The sequence below is a fragment of the Neofelis nebulosa genome, chromosome 4 (genome assembly GCF_028018385.1).
Source record: "Neofelis nebulosa isolate mNeoNeb1 chromosome 4, mNeoNeb1.pri, whole genome shotgun sequence".
Lineage (NCBI taxonomy): Eukaryota > Metazoa > Chordata > Mammalia > Carnivora > Felidae > Neofelis > Neofelis nebulosa.
The window spans coordinates 129,855,925-129,869,526 of NC_080785.1; the positions used below are offsets into that span (position 1 = coordinate 129,855,925).

A 13,602-nucleotide genomic window follows, 5' to 3' on the forward strand; every position below is an offset into this window, starting at 1 on the left:
TGTCTTTGTTGTATGTATTACATCTATACCTGTCACATACCCAATAATACACTGTTATAATTGCTACTTCATGTAATTGTATGTGTTTTATTTTATTATTTTTTTCAATATATGAAGTTTATTGTCAAATTCGTTTCCATACAACACCCAGTGCTCATCCCAAAAGGTGCCCTCCTCAATACCCATCCCCCACTCTCCCCTCCCTCCCACCCCCCATCAACCCTCAGTTTGTTCTCAGTTTTTAAGAGTCTCTTATGCTTTGGCTCTCTTCCACTCTAACCTCTTTTTTTTTTTTTCCTCCCCCTCCCCCATGGGTTTCTGTTAAGTTTCTCAGGATCCACATAAGAGTGAACACATATGGTATCTGTCTTTCTCTGTATGGCTTATTTCACTTAGCATAACACTCTCCAGTTCCAAACATGTCACTACAAAGGGCCATATTTCATTCTTTCTCATTGCCATGTAGTACTCCATTGTGTATATAAACCACAATTTCTTTATCCATTCATCAGTTGATGGACATTTAGGTTCTTTCCATAATTTGGCTATTGTTGAGAATGCTGGTATAAACATTGGGGTACAATTGCCCCTATGCATCAGTACTCCTGTATCCCTTGGGTAAATTCCTAGGAGTGCTATTGCTGGGTCATAGGGTAGGTCTATTTTTAATTTTTTGAGGAACTTCCACACTGTTTTCCAGAGTGGCTGCACCAATTTGCATTCCCACAAACAGTGCAAGAGGGTTCCCGTTTCTCCACCTCCTCGCCAGCATCTATAGTCTCCTGATTTGTTCATTTTGGCCACTCTGACTGGAGTGAGGTGATATATGAGTGTGGTTTTGATTTGTATTTCCCTGATGAGGAGCGACGTTGAGCATCTTTTCATGTGCTGTTGGCCATCTGGATGTCTTCTTTAGAGAAGTGTCTATTCATGTTTTCTGCCCATTTCTTCACTGGATTATTTGTTTTTTGGGTGTGGAGTTTGGTGAGCTCTTTATAGATTTTGGATACTAACCCTTTGTCTGATATGTCATTTGCAAATATTAATTGTATATGTTTTAAAGAAGCTGGGAGAGGAAGGAGAACAAGGATATATTTATGGAGTTTGTTATATTAACCTTCTTCTACCATTTCTGATTTTCTTCATTTGTTCCTGTGGATTTGAGTTACTCTTTGGTATCATTTTATTATCCCCGACAACTTTGCTCAACTCCAACCACCTTTGTGTTATTATTTTTAAATACATTACATTTCTATGTTACAGTCCCAACAATACAGTTACATACATATTGTATTATACAATTGTTTTCAAAATAAATTAAGAGAATAAATGATAAGAAATACTCATTATAGGAGTGCCTGGCTGGTTCAGTCAGTAACGCATGTGACTTCTGATTTCAGGGTTATCAGTTCAAGCTCCATACTGGGTGCAGAAATTACTTTAAAAAGAACTAAGAAAAGAAATATTCATTATAATGTTTTCTATATAATTGCCTTTACTAAGGGTCTTTTTTATGAAGTGATTTTGAATTACTGTCTGGAGTCATTTGCTTTTAGCATGAAGAACTTTCTTTAGTATTGCTTATAAGTCAGTTCTGCTAGCACCAAACTACCTGTTTTCTTTATCTGGGAATGACTCAATTTTACCTTCTCCTTCTCCTTCTTCTTCTTTTTTTCTGTGAAAATTCTTATTGTTTCCATTTGGTTCATGGCTTGGGAGAGGGTTGGGAGAGGGCTCCAGGGCTCCAGGGTGGTTTAAAAGCTGCCTGTGGCCTCAGGAAGAGGCTCAGGCATAAGCCCCCACACCACAGGGATGCCAGAGGGCCCCTCAAAGGCTGCTGGGCTTGAGCAGTTCGTAGTCATGCTTAAGTGTGAGCCTTTCAAACAGATACTTGCCCAGCCCATCCTGGGGAGGTTAGAAAGCTTGTCGCCCATCTCCTTGATGAGTTTCACCTCCTCATCTAGGAAGTGGTTCTCCAGGAAGTCACAGAGATAGGGGTCTGCATGGGCAGAACCCAGGGCATGCAGATCCAAAAGGGTCTGGTTCAGGTCTTCTCCAGAACGAGGGCTGCTTCCATGGCATCCAAGGTTTTACCCCACTCATTTGGGGATGGCTTCTGCACATCCTGGGCATGGCTGCGGTGCTGGTTTTGCATCTTTAAGAGACAGCTCAGTAGGCTCATTCTCCTTCAGCCAACTTGTGGAAAGAGTGGCCCATGCCCTCCAGAGCTACATCTTTGCAGAAATAGAAGCCCAGAAAGAGGTAGGTGTAGGAGGCCGGTAGATCCATGCTGACCAGGTGGTTGACAGCAGCATCCACTTCTGTGGAATAATTCTGATGAATTTGAGAGTTCATATTTGATTGCTAATAAGGAGCTAAGCTCAATACAGGGTGCTGGCTGGTCCCGGAGGCAGAGGGTAGCTGAGAATATGGCTCTGAAGGTTGAGACTGAAAAAAATTTGGAGGGTGGTAGGAGGCTGGTAGAAGAGGCATGCCTGGGTCTATTCCATCCAAACCCCGTTGAAGCAAGAAACAGATCCAGAGGACTGTTGGGCACACAGCCTATCTCACCTTCATTTTTAAAACAGTTTTGCTAGATATAAGATTTTTGGTTGACAGTTTCCCCCCACCCCTTGGCACTTCAAATATGTCATCCCATGGCCTTCTGGCCTCCACAGTTTCTAATGAGAAATTTGCTGTTAATCATAATGGAGTTCCCTTGTATGTAACAAGTTGTTTTTCTCTTGTTACTTTTAAGACTTGTCTTTCAGGATCTTCATTATGATTTGTCTGCATGTGGACCTCCTTGAGTTTATCTTACTTAGAGTTCTGTGAACTTTGATGGGTAGATAGTTTTTCATCAAATTGGCAAGTTTTCAACCATTATTTCTTCAAATAGTTTTTTTCTATTCCTCTCTCTCCTTCCCCTCTCCTTCTGGCACTCTCATCATGCATATGCTCACTTGCTTTATGTGTTGCACATTTCTCTCAGTTTCTGGTCAATTTTAATCATTATTTTTCTCTGTTCCTTGGATTGCATGACCTTTATTGATCTATCTGCAAATTTACCAATTCTTTCTACTTTAATTTCAAATCTACGGTGAGCTCCTTTAATGACTTTTCATTTCAATCATTGTAACTGTTAACTCCAGAAGTTCCATTTGGCTGTTTTTAAAAATAAGTTTCATCTTTTCACCGATATTCTTAGTTTTATGAAATATTGTCATCACAGCTTACTTTACTTAAGTATGGTTCCCTTTTGTTGCTTGAAAATATAATGGCTGCTTTGAAGTCGTTTATTTGTGTGTGCATGTGTATGCGTGTTAGATTGCTTTTAATTACTGACAGCTGGGGAGAGCTGGGGTCCCAAGTGGTGGTGATATCCCTACCTCCTGGTCAGACCCTCAGGAATCAGGCTGGTACCCACAGGTCCTGAGCCCACACCAGCAGAGCCCCAGGGTTGTACTATGTCCCTAGGGATGAGACCCCATCAAGTGACCAGAGCGAGGCCTGACCCCCAAGGGGTGAAGTCTTTTCTATTAAATCTGACATCTGGGTCCTATCACAGGCATTTTCTATTGCTTGCATTTTTTCCTGTGAATGAGTCACAGTTTTCCGTTTCTTTGCCTCAAATTTTTTTGATGAAAAAATATGGATAATGTATTTAGCATGTTAATGTATTATAGCATGATAGGATGTTTTAGATAATATATTTTAGCAACTCCAACCTACAGGGCTTATTGATGTTTTTTATTTCTTTTTTTTTTAAATTTTTTTAATGTTTATTTATTTTTGAGAGAGAGAGAGAGAGCAAGCAATCAGGGGAGGGGCAGAAAGAGAGGGAGACACAGAATCTGAAGCAGGCTCCAGGCTCTGAGCTGTCAGCAAAGAGTCCGATGCAGGGCTTGAACTCACGAACCGCAAGATCATGACCTGAGCTGAAGTCAGACGCTTAACTGACTGAGCCACCCTGGCACCCTTTGATGTTTATTTATTTATTCATTTGTTTAGAATCTTGCCTGGACTATTTTAGGAAAGTCCACTTCACCCACTCTATGCAGCCTGTGGTATTGTTCCTCAGTGGGTGCAGCCTGGGGCATGCACACAGCCATCCTGAAATGATAGTGGTTTTATCACCTCTCTTTGACTGACTCTCTAATCTTTCTGTTAAGCTGTCTACCTCTGATGGTATTACACCCAGTTATTACCCTCCACTAACTGCCAGCTAATTGTTTTTGAGGCACTAAGTGCTCCTCCATTTGATCCAATTCAATTTAGGCTTATTTGCAGGGATAGTTATTGAGGCCAGACTTTGAACGTTGTTCTGGCACCAAGAAGGCACTTTTTATCTGTCTCTTTCCCTGTTCTCCCTGGTAAACTAACTAGCTTATAGTTTAGTTTGTTGCTCTCATGAAGGTACCAGCTTCCTCTTAATTAAGCAAGCCCCAGGATGTTGGCTACATTTGCCTGGAATTTAAGCTCTGTGATACATAGCTGTAGAGATGAGAACTCCTCATGGCCTGCCCTCCCTAAGCTAATACCGTATCTCTCAACCAGGAGCTGGGGAGAAAGGATCCCTGTATTCTTGACTGAATTGCCCAGAGTTGACATTCCATCATGCTGAGTTGGAAGGGGAGACCAGAGGGAGGTTCAAATGTCACAGACTCTCCCTCTTTCTTACCAAGTTTTACTGTAACAGGGAGAAAACCAGGATGTCTGACTCCATGTTGCTTCTATTTCCCTTGCTAGTGTGACGGAAGCTTAGAAACTTCTGCTTTAGCCCTAGAGGTAGCCATGTTAATCAGCGAAGACATTTTGCTTACGGCTAAGATTTGGAAACACTGCTTTCTACCCAAAATCTACTTTACCTGAGGAGATAGGGAAGCACATACAGAAATGACTATGATATGCTTAACATTCACAGGAATGACATGACCAGATTCCTGTACACAAAGATCACTGACCAAGGACAAAGAAGTTACACAACCTTCTTCAGATATCTACAGACATCAGTCATCTTTGGACTCCAATTCCCTCTCAGTTCCCTCTTTTGCTAACAACATAAAAGAAGCTCAAATTTCCTGCCAAGGGGAGATGGTTCTTTACGACAATGGTCTGCATCCCCTTGGTTTGCTGGCTTTCCAAATAAAGTCACTTTACTTTCCCTAACATCTTGCCTCTAGATTATGGGCCTGTTATGTAGCGAGCAAAGCAAGCTTGGATTTGGTTACATTAGTAGATTTTCTTAAATAATCTGTTTCTTTGTTTGTTTAGGTCCTTATCATAATGTCCAAAGATTCTAGATAGTTGCTTTAAAAATAATTTTCACCACTTATGCCTATCTCTCTGGGGAACATTTGCACAGAGTTCTTCTGCCACCATTTTGGAAGTAGCCACCCTTTCTGCTTTTTCTGCTTTTTCTACTAGGCTAAGCTTCTAGCATTTGTATCTCAGGCTGCTTCAAGCAATCATTATACTCCTGGAGTGAGCCCTGGAAGGACTGAGGGAGAGGCACTCAGAGCCTGGGTGACATATGTGAGCCCCAGATCAGTCCTATGCTTGGGATCATCTGCATTTCACTGTCAGTTAAGCCAAAAAATTTCCTTCTTTCTTTAGCTACTTGGGAGTTGAGTTTTTTCACAGGTAACCAAGAGTTGTAACTAATATCCTGAATGTCAAGCTTTTAATAGTGTGTGAGTAAATGATAAGGAGTGTGGAAAGCTTGTTCAACCAAACTGGGATCGAGGGTCATTTTCAAGGGATCTTTTTGATAGCTCATCTTATCCTAATAATTTATGGCTTCTTAATGTTTAATGAAATACAGAGACATCATTTGTAGTGATTCTAATAGATGTTCCTCTCACTAAGGATTTTTAATATGTTCTCATATATCTGTCAGTATTTGTTGACGTCCAAAGCACTGGTTCCAAGGAAGCCTGAATGTTAACTGCTAACGCTGAGTTATAATATTAATAATAGCACAGAGGCCTGACCTTAATTATAGAAAGTTCTTATAAGTCAGGTAACCTCTCTTGTCCATTAGCTTATAGCTGACTCATCAAAATATTTCTTGTAAGTATACAGTTTTCCAAATATTGGAACCAGTTACAAACCTCTTTAACAAACTGTAAGTGGAAAAAGGAAAGATTACATACATATTGCTACTTGAGATGTGATGTAGAAAACCTAGGTAATCTAAGATTTCTATTTATTTGTCATGGTATGCCTTTGAAATATTAAAGGATGAGTCAACTTTGTTAGAAATATCGAAATGTTCAGAAAATTCAGGAAGAATTTACAGGTCAAGGCTGTAAGCAATTTTATCCTACCTCTCATGACAATATCCTTCACTAACTTCTTCCTCTGAGATGGATGGTTGTGGCCAAGTGTTGGGAGCAAGAATGACATGAGACATTATTGTAATCTTGGAATTTATCAAAACTTTGTTAAAGGGGGCCTTTCTCCTTGAGTGAGAACTACATAGCACCTTAACCTAATGTGAATTTCCACAATGGATGCCATTTGCCAATAAAGTCTCTGAAGATTCTGCAATTCAATGATCCCTGTCATGTTTTAAATATCTCTAGGGTCCCCAGAAGACCACAATTAGTGAGGACATAGATTGTTGGAATCAAGGAGGCAGAGTGTGCAACAAAATGTATAGAGCCATTATAAAATCTCAGTAATTCCAATTAAATGGGAGAAAGGTATTATGAATTCATGACACTCCATTATTTTTACCATAGTGAAAGCTTTACGGCTGTCACTAAAGGAAAAGGGAAAAGTACTCTAGGATAAATGTGAATGAACAGATTTGATTTATTTGTAATTGACAGATTGTTTTAAATACTTTCAGCTTCTGAGTTACCTGAAAGTGGTATGCATCTTAGACAGCTTACTAGTACAAGCCAGCTGGAGCTTACTTTGCACTAATAATGGTCCTGCTCTTAGAACCATTATTCACAGAAATAGAAAATTAAAGGTCCACTCATTTCTGGGACTTCATAAATCGTGAATTGGTGGGATCTGAATTCCACTAATTGTACTTAAGAAACTAATAGGCTTTGGTTGCAGGCTTGTACTCTGATCTTATTCTGATAGTGAGATCTTATGTGAGAAGGGGTTTTATTTCTACAGGCTTGGGGTAGATGACACTGCCTCAGAATATGGGTGAGACTGTGGTTCTCAATCGACTGACCTACCACTTGCTAGAATGTTCGTATTTTGGGATCTCCATCTTCACTCTGCTGGCTCAGTAATACATTTGATTTGGTTTTACAGAGATGAATTTCAAGGAAAACATCACCTAGACTTTACTTCAAATTACCCTGAGGTTCAATACATTCTACTGATGCCCCAAAATGCCAGGCTCATAATCTGCTGTTATGATACACGACTTGGAGAAGGTAAATGTCCTGTCAACTACAATCCCTCTTTATTATTTTTAAGGAGGGCTAGTTTCCATTATCAAAAGCAGATAAGGAATACCAGCACTCATTTGTCATTCAAAATGGAATGCTTACTTAGCTGGGAATGAATGAAAACCATCATGTGGTAGGTTTGTTTTTTTAATCGTGGCAATAAAGGCACAACTCAAGGTCAGGGAAAATTCAAATGTGGCTCCACTGGGTTGCTTATATTTTTTGGATAGGTGGGAGAGACAATTTTCCAATAGGAACCTGGGTTTTGAATACATTTTCCCCCCTAAAACAGAGATAAGGAAAAGAAACCTGACATTTTTTTCTCATCTTCTGACATGGTAATTAGTTATTATATTACCAACACACAGATTTTAGTTCCAGTTTAAATTAGTTGTTCCTTACCCACACTTTTATAAGGTTAATCCCACCTCACATGAAGGTCCATGGCATGTGACAAACAGGCCATTTCATGAGTGAGTGAGCGTGCACAGACACCAAGAGGACCACCAGGCCTTTTTCTTCTCACAGGTTCTGGGTAAGAAATGCTAAAAGGACCAACTTGCCATTTAGGATTTCAAGCCGACACACGGTGAGATTTTTCTGCATGGCCATCTCCCAGGCACCTCTGAGTCAAAATAGGACCCAAATTAAACTCATCTCCCTCCTATGAAAACTGGTCACCCTTTTGCCTTTTCCATCTCTCCGAAGACCACCATCCACTTAGTAGGATGAACCATAACAAGGTCATTAATAGCTGAATATAGGCAATTTCAAACAGATCAGCCTTAGTATCTGTTCAGGTCAGAAACCTGGGCGAAATACTTATCACCGTACTCTCCCAATTCAACACTTACTACTAGCCAATCACAAGGACTGGTAAATACTACTTCTTGGGGGAGGTTCTGAATCCATCTTTAGGGCACCCAACATAGCCTACCTCATCAGCAACTGGTCTAGCGATGCCACTGTCCACACTGCAATGAACTAGTGTGTCCTCTTTAAAACACAAGTCAGATCATGCCACTTCCAAGCTAGAGATCAGTCAAAGGCTTTTCAATGTCCTTAACACAAAGACCAGACCATACAACTGCTACTGGCCTCTTCATTCACTCTATGTTCTGGTTACTCTACCTTCTTTTATTATCCCAAACATGCTCCTTCCCAATTCAGGGCCTTTGAACATATTACTGTATCTGCTTAATACCCTCTTCTCTCTCATTGCCAACCAGGCCCTTGCCACCCAGTGATCCCCACTTCTCCGGTGTTCATGCCTCAGCATAAATGCAACGTCCCAAAAGAATCTTCTATGACCTTTCTCTGACCAGTGTGGAAGCCCAGGTTACATATATCCATGGGACTTCAGCATAGATCATACTTTCAATTACCTGTCCAGTACCCTGCTAGGCTCAAACTCCAAGGGAGCAAGGCTATCACTAACTTGCTCATTACCATATTGCCATCACTAACCCAAGGCCTAGTACTTAATGGGCACCAAGTAAATGTTTGCCAAAAGCACAAATCTGTCACAAATGTCAAGAGTGCAATTCATAAGTCAAAGCTGCCATCTTTGCTCCATGACAGACATCAGTTTTGATATATCTTCGGTGAGGGGTCTGGGTGGCTCAGATGATTAACCATCTGACTTCAGTTCAGGTCATGATCTCATAGTTCATAAGTTTGAGCCCCACCTTGGGTTCTGTGCTGACAGCTCTGAGCCGGCTTTGAATTCTGTGTCTCCCTCTCTCCTAACCGACTTGCGCTCTATCTTTTTCTCAAAAATAAACATTAAGGGGCGCCTGGGTGGCTCAGTCGGTTAAGCGGCCGACTTCAGCTCAGGTCACGATCTCGCGGTCTGTGAGTTCGAGCCCCGCGTCGGGCTCTGGGCTGATGGCTCAGAGCCTGGAGCCTGCTTCCGATTCTGTGTCTCCCTCTCTCTCTGCCCCTCCCCCGTTCATGCTCTGTCTCTCTCTGTCTCAAAAATAAAAACGTTAAAAAAATAAAAAAATTAAAAAAATAAACATTAAAAAATTTTTTGATATATCTTCAGTGATTTTTCTATTTAGGATTTTTAAAAAGGTAACAAAAGCATTCAATTAAAAAATTAAAAACTGAAAGCCTGATCCAGAACTCTGGGCCTTTTTTGAACTATTCCCTAGCATGGCTACATCTGGCAATAGTTATTGTTATAAGAGAAATAATAATAATCACAAAGACTCATAATACAAGACATGCTTTGGATGCTCTCAGTCCCTCAATCTTGTGGAAAGACAACTTTTTTTTAAAGTTTATTTATTTATTTTGAGGGAGAGAGAGAGAAAGAGAGACAGAAAGAGGCAGACAGTGAGGAGACAGAGAATCCCCAGCAGGTTCTGCACAGCTAGCACAGAGCCCAATGTGGAGCTTGAACTCACGAACCGTCAGAACATGACCTGAACGGAATCAAGAGTCGGACACTCAACCAACTGAGCCACCCAGGTGCCCCTGGAAAGACAACTTCTTGCACACAAGAACCCTTTCTCTATATCTTGAAGAGTAAGAAAATCAACTACAGAATCCAAGAGAAACACATTTTCAGCTTTAAGTAAAATGTTTAACACCAGTTAATTTCACCATGTTTGCAAGAACAATTGTCTCCTGAGAACACCTTATTAAAGGCTCGTGTTCCTACCGGAAGAAAGAGTCTCTGAGCAGCACACGGTTTGAATAATTTCTTCCATTCCTGAGGGTTTCCAACTGAAAATGTGATGGGGTAGATTCGGTGCTCAAACTTCTTTGTATATGAGTCAGGCCACTGTCGTAACTAAAAAACAAGGAATACAAGAAGAGGATGATTAGGCCCCAGAGATATGGAAAACATCTGAAGCTTCTGGATGTTCAAGTGGACACTATTCAGGCAACTTACACAGAAAATCTAACTTCACCACCACTATTAGTGCTCAGTGAATGAAAGACCATGGCTAGAATTAAAAAAAATAATAATGATAACATCCAGAGTTGGCAAGGGTGTTAGGAGGCTGGTACATAAATAACACAAGGGGAGTATAAATTTGAGTAAACTTCCAAGAGGGCACTTTGGAAACTGGCAATAACCAACTTCAAAAGATAAAGGCACAAGACTTTCAACACAACCTACTTTGTAATAAAAAAAAAAAAAAATCCTTGTGAACAAACTAAATGACCAATAAGTACGAACTGGGAAAATTAATTATGATAGAACTATACAATAGACTACTGTTAACAGTTAAAATAAGGTAGATCTATATTTTCTGGCATGGAAAAATGTTTATGATAGTTAGGTTTTAGAAAAAGCAAAATAAAAAAGAAATTTCATAATATAAGTTCTGTCTTGGAAAACATATGCATATATATTTTATATGGAGAGAAAAATCTCTACAGATGGACACTGAATTGTTACAAGTGGGCACCTGTGCAGGTGGTGGTGGTGATTTCATTTTTTAAGTTTATACTTCTGTGTTCTTTAGAACTTTTACAATGAGTATATATTATTTTCTTTGCATATGTTATTTCATTAATGGGCTTTAGTTTTCAGAGCAGTTTTATGTTTATAGAAAAACTAAGCAGGAAGCATAGAGTTCCCATCTACCCTTCCCCCTTTCCCTCTCTACCCCCCAGTTTCCATTTCTATTATCTACATCTTGCATTAGTGTGGCATATTGTTGCAATTGATGAACTAGTATCAATATGTTAGCAAGTAAAGTCCATAGCTTATCTTAGGGTTCACTCTGTGTTGTACATTCTATGGATTTTGATAAATGTATAATGGCAGGTATGTACCACTACAGAATAGTTTCAGCACCCTAAAAATCCCTTCACCGTTCCCTCCCATTGAATTCCTACAACCACTGATTATTTTTTTTTTAATGTTTATTTATTTTGTGAGACAGAGAGAGTGAGAGAGAGAGAGGAGCAGGGGAAGGGCAGAGAGAGAGAGAGAGAGAGAGAGAGAGAGAGAGAGAGAATTCCAAGCAGGCTCCGAGCTGTCAGCTTGGAGCCCCAATGTGGGCCTCTAACTCACAAACCGTAAGATAGTGACCTGAGCCAGAATTGAGAGTCAGCCGCTCAACCGACTGAGCCACCCAGGCACCCCTACAACCACTGATTATTTTACTGTCTCTTAGTTTTGCCTTTTCCAGAATGGGATATAGTTGGAATCATACAGTATATAGCCTGTTCAGATTGGCTTCTTATACAGAGCAGTATGCATTTAAGTTTTCCCTATGTCTTTTTGTAGAATGATAGCTTATTTATTTTTTATTTTATTTTTTTTTAATTTTTTAAACATTTATTTATTATTGAGAGACAAGAGACAGAGCATGAGCATGGGAGGGGCAGAGAGAGGAAGAGACACAGAATCCGAGGCAGGCTCCAGCCTCTAAGCTGTCAGCACAGAGCCCGACGCAGGGCTCGAACTCACAAACTGTGGGATCATGACCTGAGCTGAAGTCGGACGCTTAACCGACTGAGAAATCCAGGTGCCCCAATAGCTTATTTATTTTTTAGAGCAGAATAACGTTCCATTGTATGGATATACAATGGTTTGTTTCTACATTTACCCATAGAAAGACATCTTGCTTGCTTCCAATTTGGGGTGATTACAAATAAAGCTGCTATAAACATTCATGTGCAGGTTTCTGTGTGGACAATTTTTCAATTCATCTAGGGAAAATGTCAAAGAGTCTGATTGCTGGATTGTATGGTCAGTCTCCATGTAGCTTTCTAAGAAATGGTCAAACTGCTTTCCAAAGTTGCTGTGCTGTCTTGTGTTCCCACCAGCAATGAGATTTTCTGTTGCTCTACCTCCTCGATAGCATTTAGTGTTGTGGATTTTAGCCATTCTGATAGGCGTGTAGGTATCTCGCTGTCTTCAGCTGCAGTTCCCCAAGGACATTTGATGTTGAGCATCCTTCCGTATGCTTATCTGCTTCCCCACTGACACCATAGTTCTACTTCTAAGAATTTTCTAAGGAAAAATTCCAAAAGTACATTCATATTTATTACAAGGTTGTTTATCATAATGTTGTCTGTGACAGTGAAAAGTTGGAAACAACCTAAATAACAATTTGGTTAAATAAGCTCTGAGGTTTGTCTACAGAACAGAATATGATGCAGCAACTAATGACAACAATGTACAATGAGCGTTGGCAAGCTGTTGGTTGTACAAGGATCAAATCCAACCTGCTACCACAAGCACATAGCCAAGAATGATTTGATATTTTCAAATAGTTAAAAAAATAAAAACAAATGTAATATTCTGAGACATGTGAAAACGACATGAGATTTGAATTTCGGTGTCCATAAATAAAAGTTTTATTGGAACACTGCCACACCTAATTATTTACATATTTCTATGGCTGCTTTTACAATGAATATCAGAGCTGAGTAGCTACGAGACCACACAGCATGCAAAGCCTAAAAAAGTTACCGTCTGGTACTTTACATAAGAAAGTAGTTAACCCCAGTTTTAGAAGAAATTCAATAATATAAGACTCAGTGGTATAAAAGGGAATGTAGGATACAATCTCATTTCTGATGTTTACATGAAAAGAAAAAGAATATAAATAAATACATAAAAATTGCTCTCCCTGACCATTAATAGGAAGGTAGATTTTTTTCCTTTATAGTTTTATGATTTTTTAATAATGTACATATAATGCTTATATGGTCACATAAAAATGTTTGAAGAGGGGCACCTGGATGGCTCAATAGGTTAGGCATCTGACTTCTTTTTTTTTTTTTTTTTTATTATTATTTTTTTTTATTTTTTATTTATTTATTTATTTATTTTTTAATATATGAAATTTACTGTCAAATTGGTTTCCATAAGGCATCTGACTTCTTTTTTTTTTTTTTTTTTTTTCAACGTTTTTTATTTATTTTTGGGACAGAGAGAGACAGAGCATGAACGGGGGAGGGGCAGAGAGAGAGGGAGACACAGAATCGGAAACAGGCTCCAGGCTCTGAGCCATCAGCCCAGAGCCTGACGCGGGGCTCGAACTCACAGACCGCGAGATCATGACCTGGCTGAAGTCGGACGCTTAACCGACTGCGCCACCCAGGCGCCCCTAGGCATCTGACTTCTGATTTCAGCTCAGGTCATGATCTCATGGTTCATGAGCCCATGTTGGGCTCCCTAGAGCCTGCTTGTGATTCTCTCTCTCTG

General features: G+C 39.9%; 1 protein-coding gene and 1 pseudogene across 1 annotated transcript in view; both read right to left on the reverse strand.

Annotated features, from left to right (window-relative positions):
- Positions 1-13,602, reverse strand: part of GXYLT2 (glucoside xylosyltransferase 2) — a 98,830-nt gene that overhangs the window by 57,338 nt on the left and 27,890 nt on the right. Inside the window, exon 3 of the mRNA XM_058726215.1 lies at positions 10,090-10,221. Within this exon, the coding sequence (XP_058582198.1) occupies positions 10,090-10,221 (132 nt within the window). The remainder of the gene's footprint in view (positions 1-10,089; positions 10,222-13,602) is intronic.
- On the reverse strand, positions 835-9,394 carry LOC131509901 (ferritin light chain-like; annotated as a pseudogene).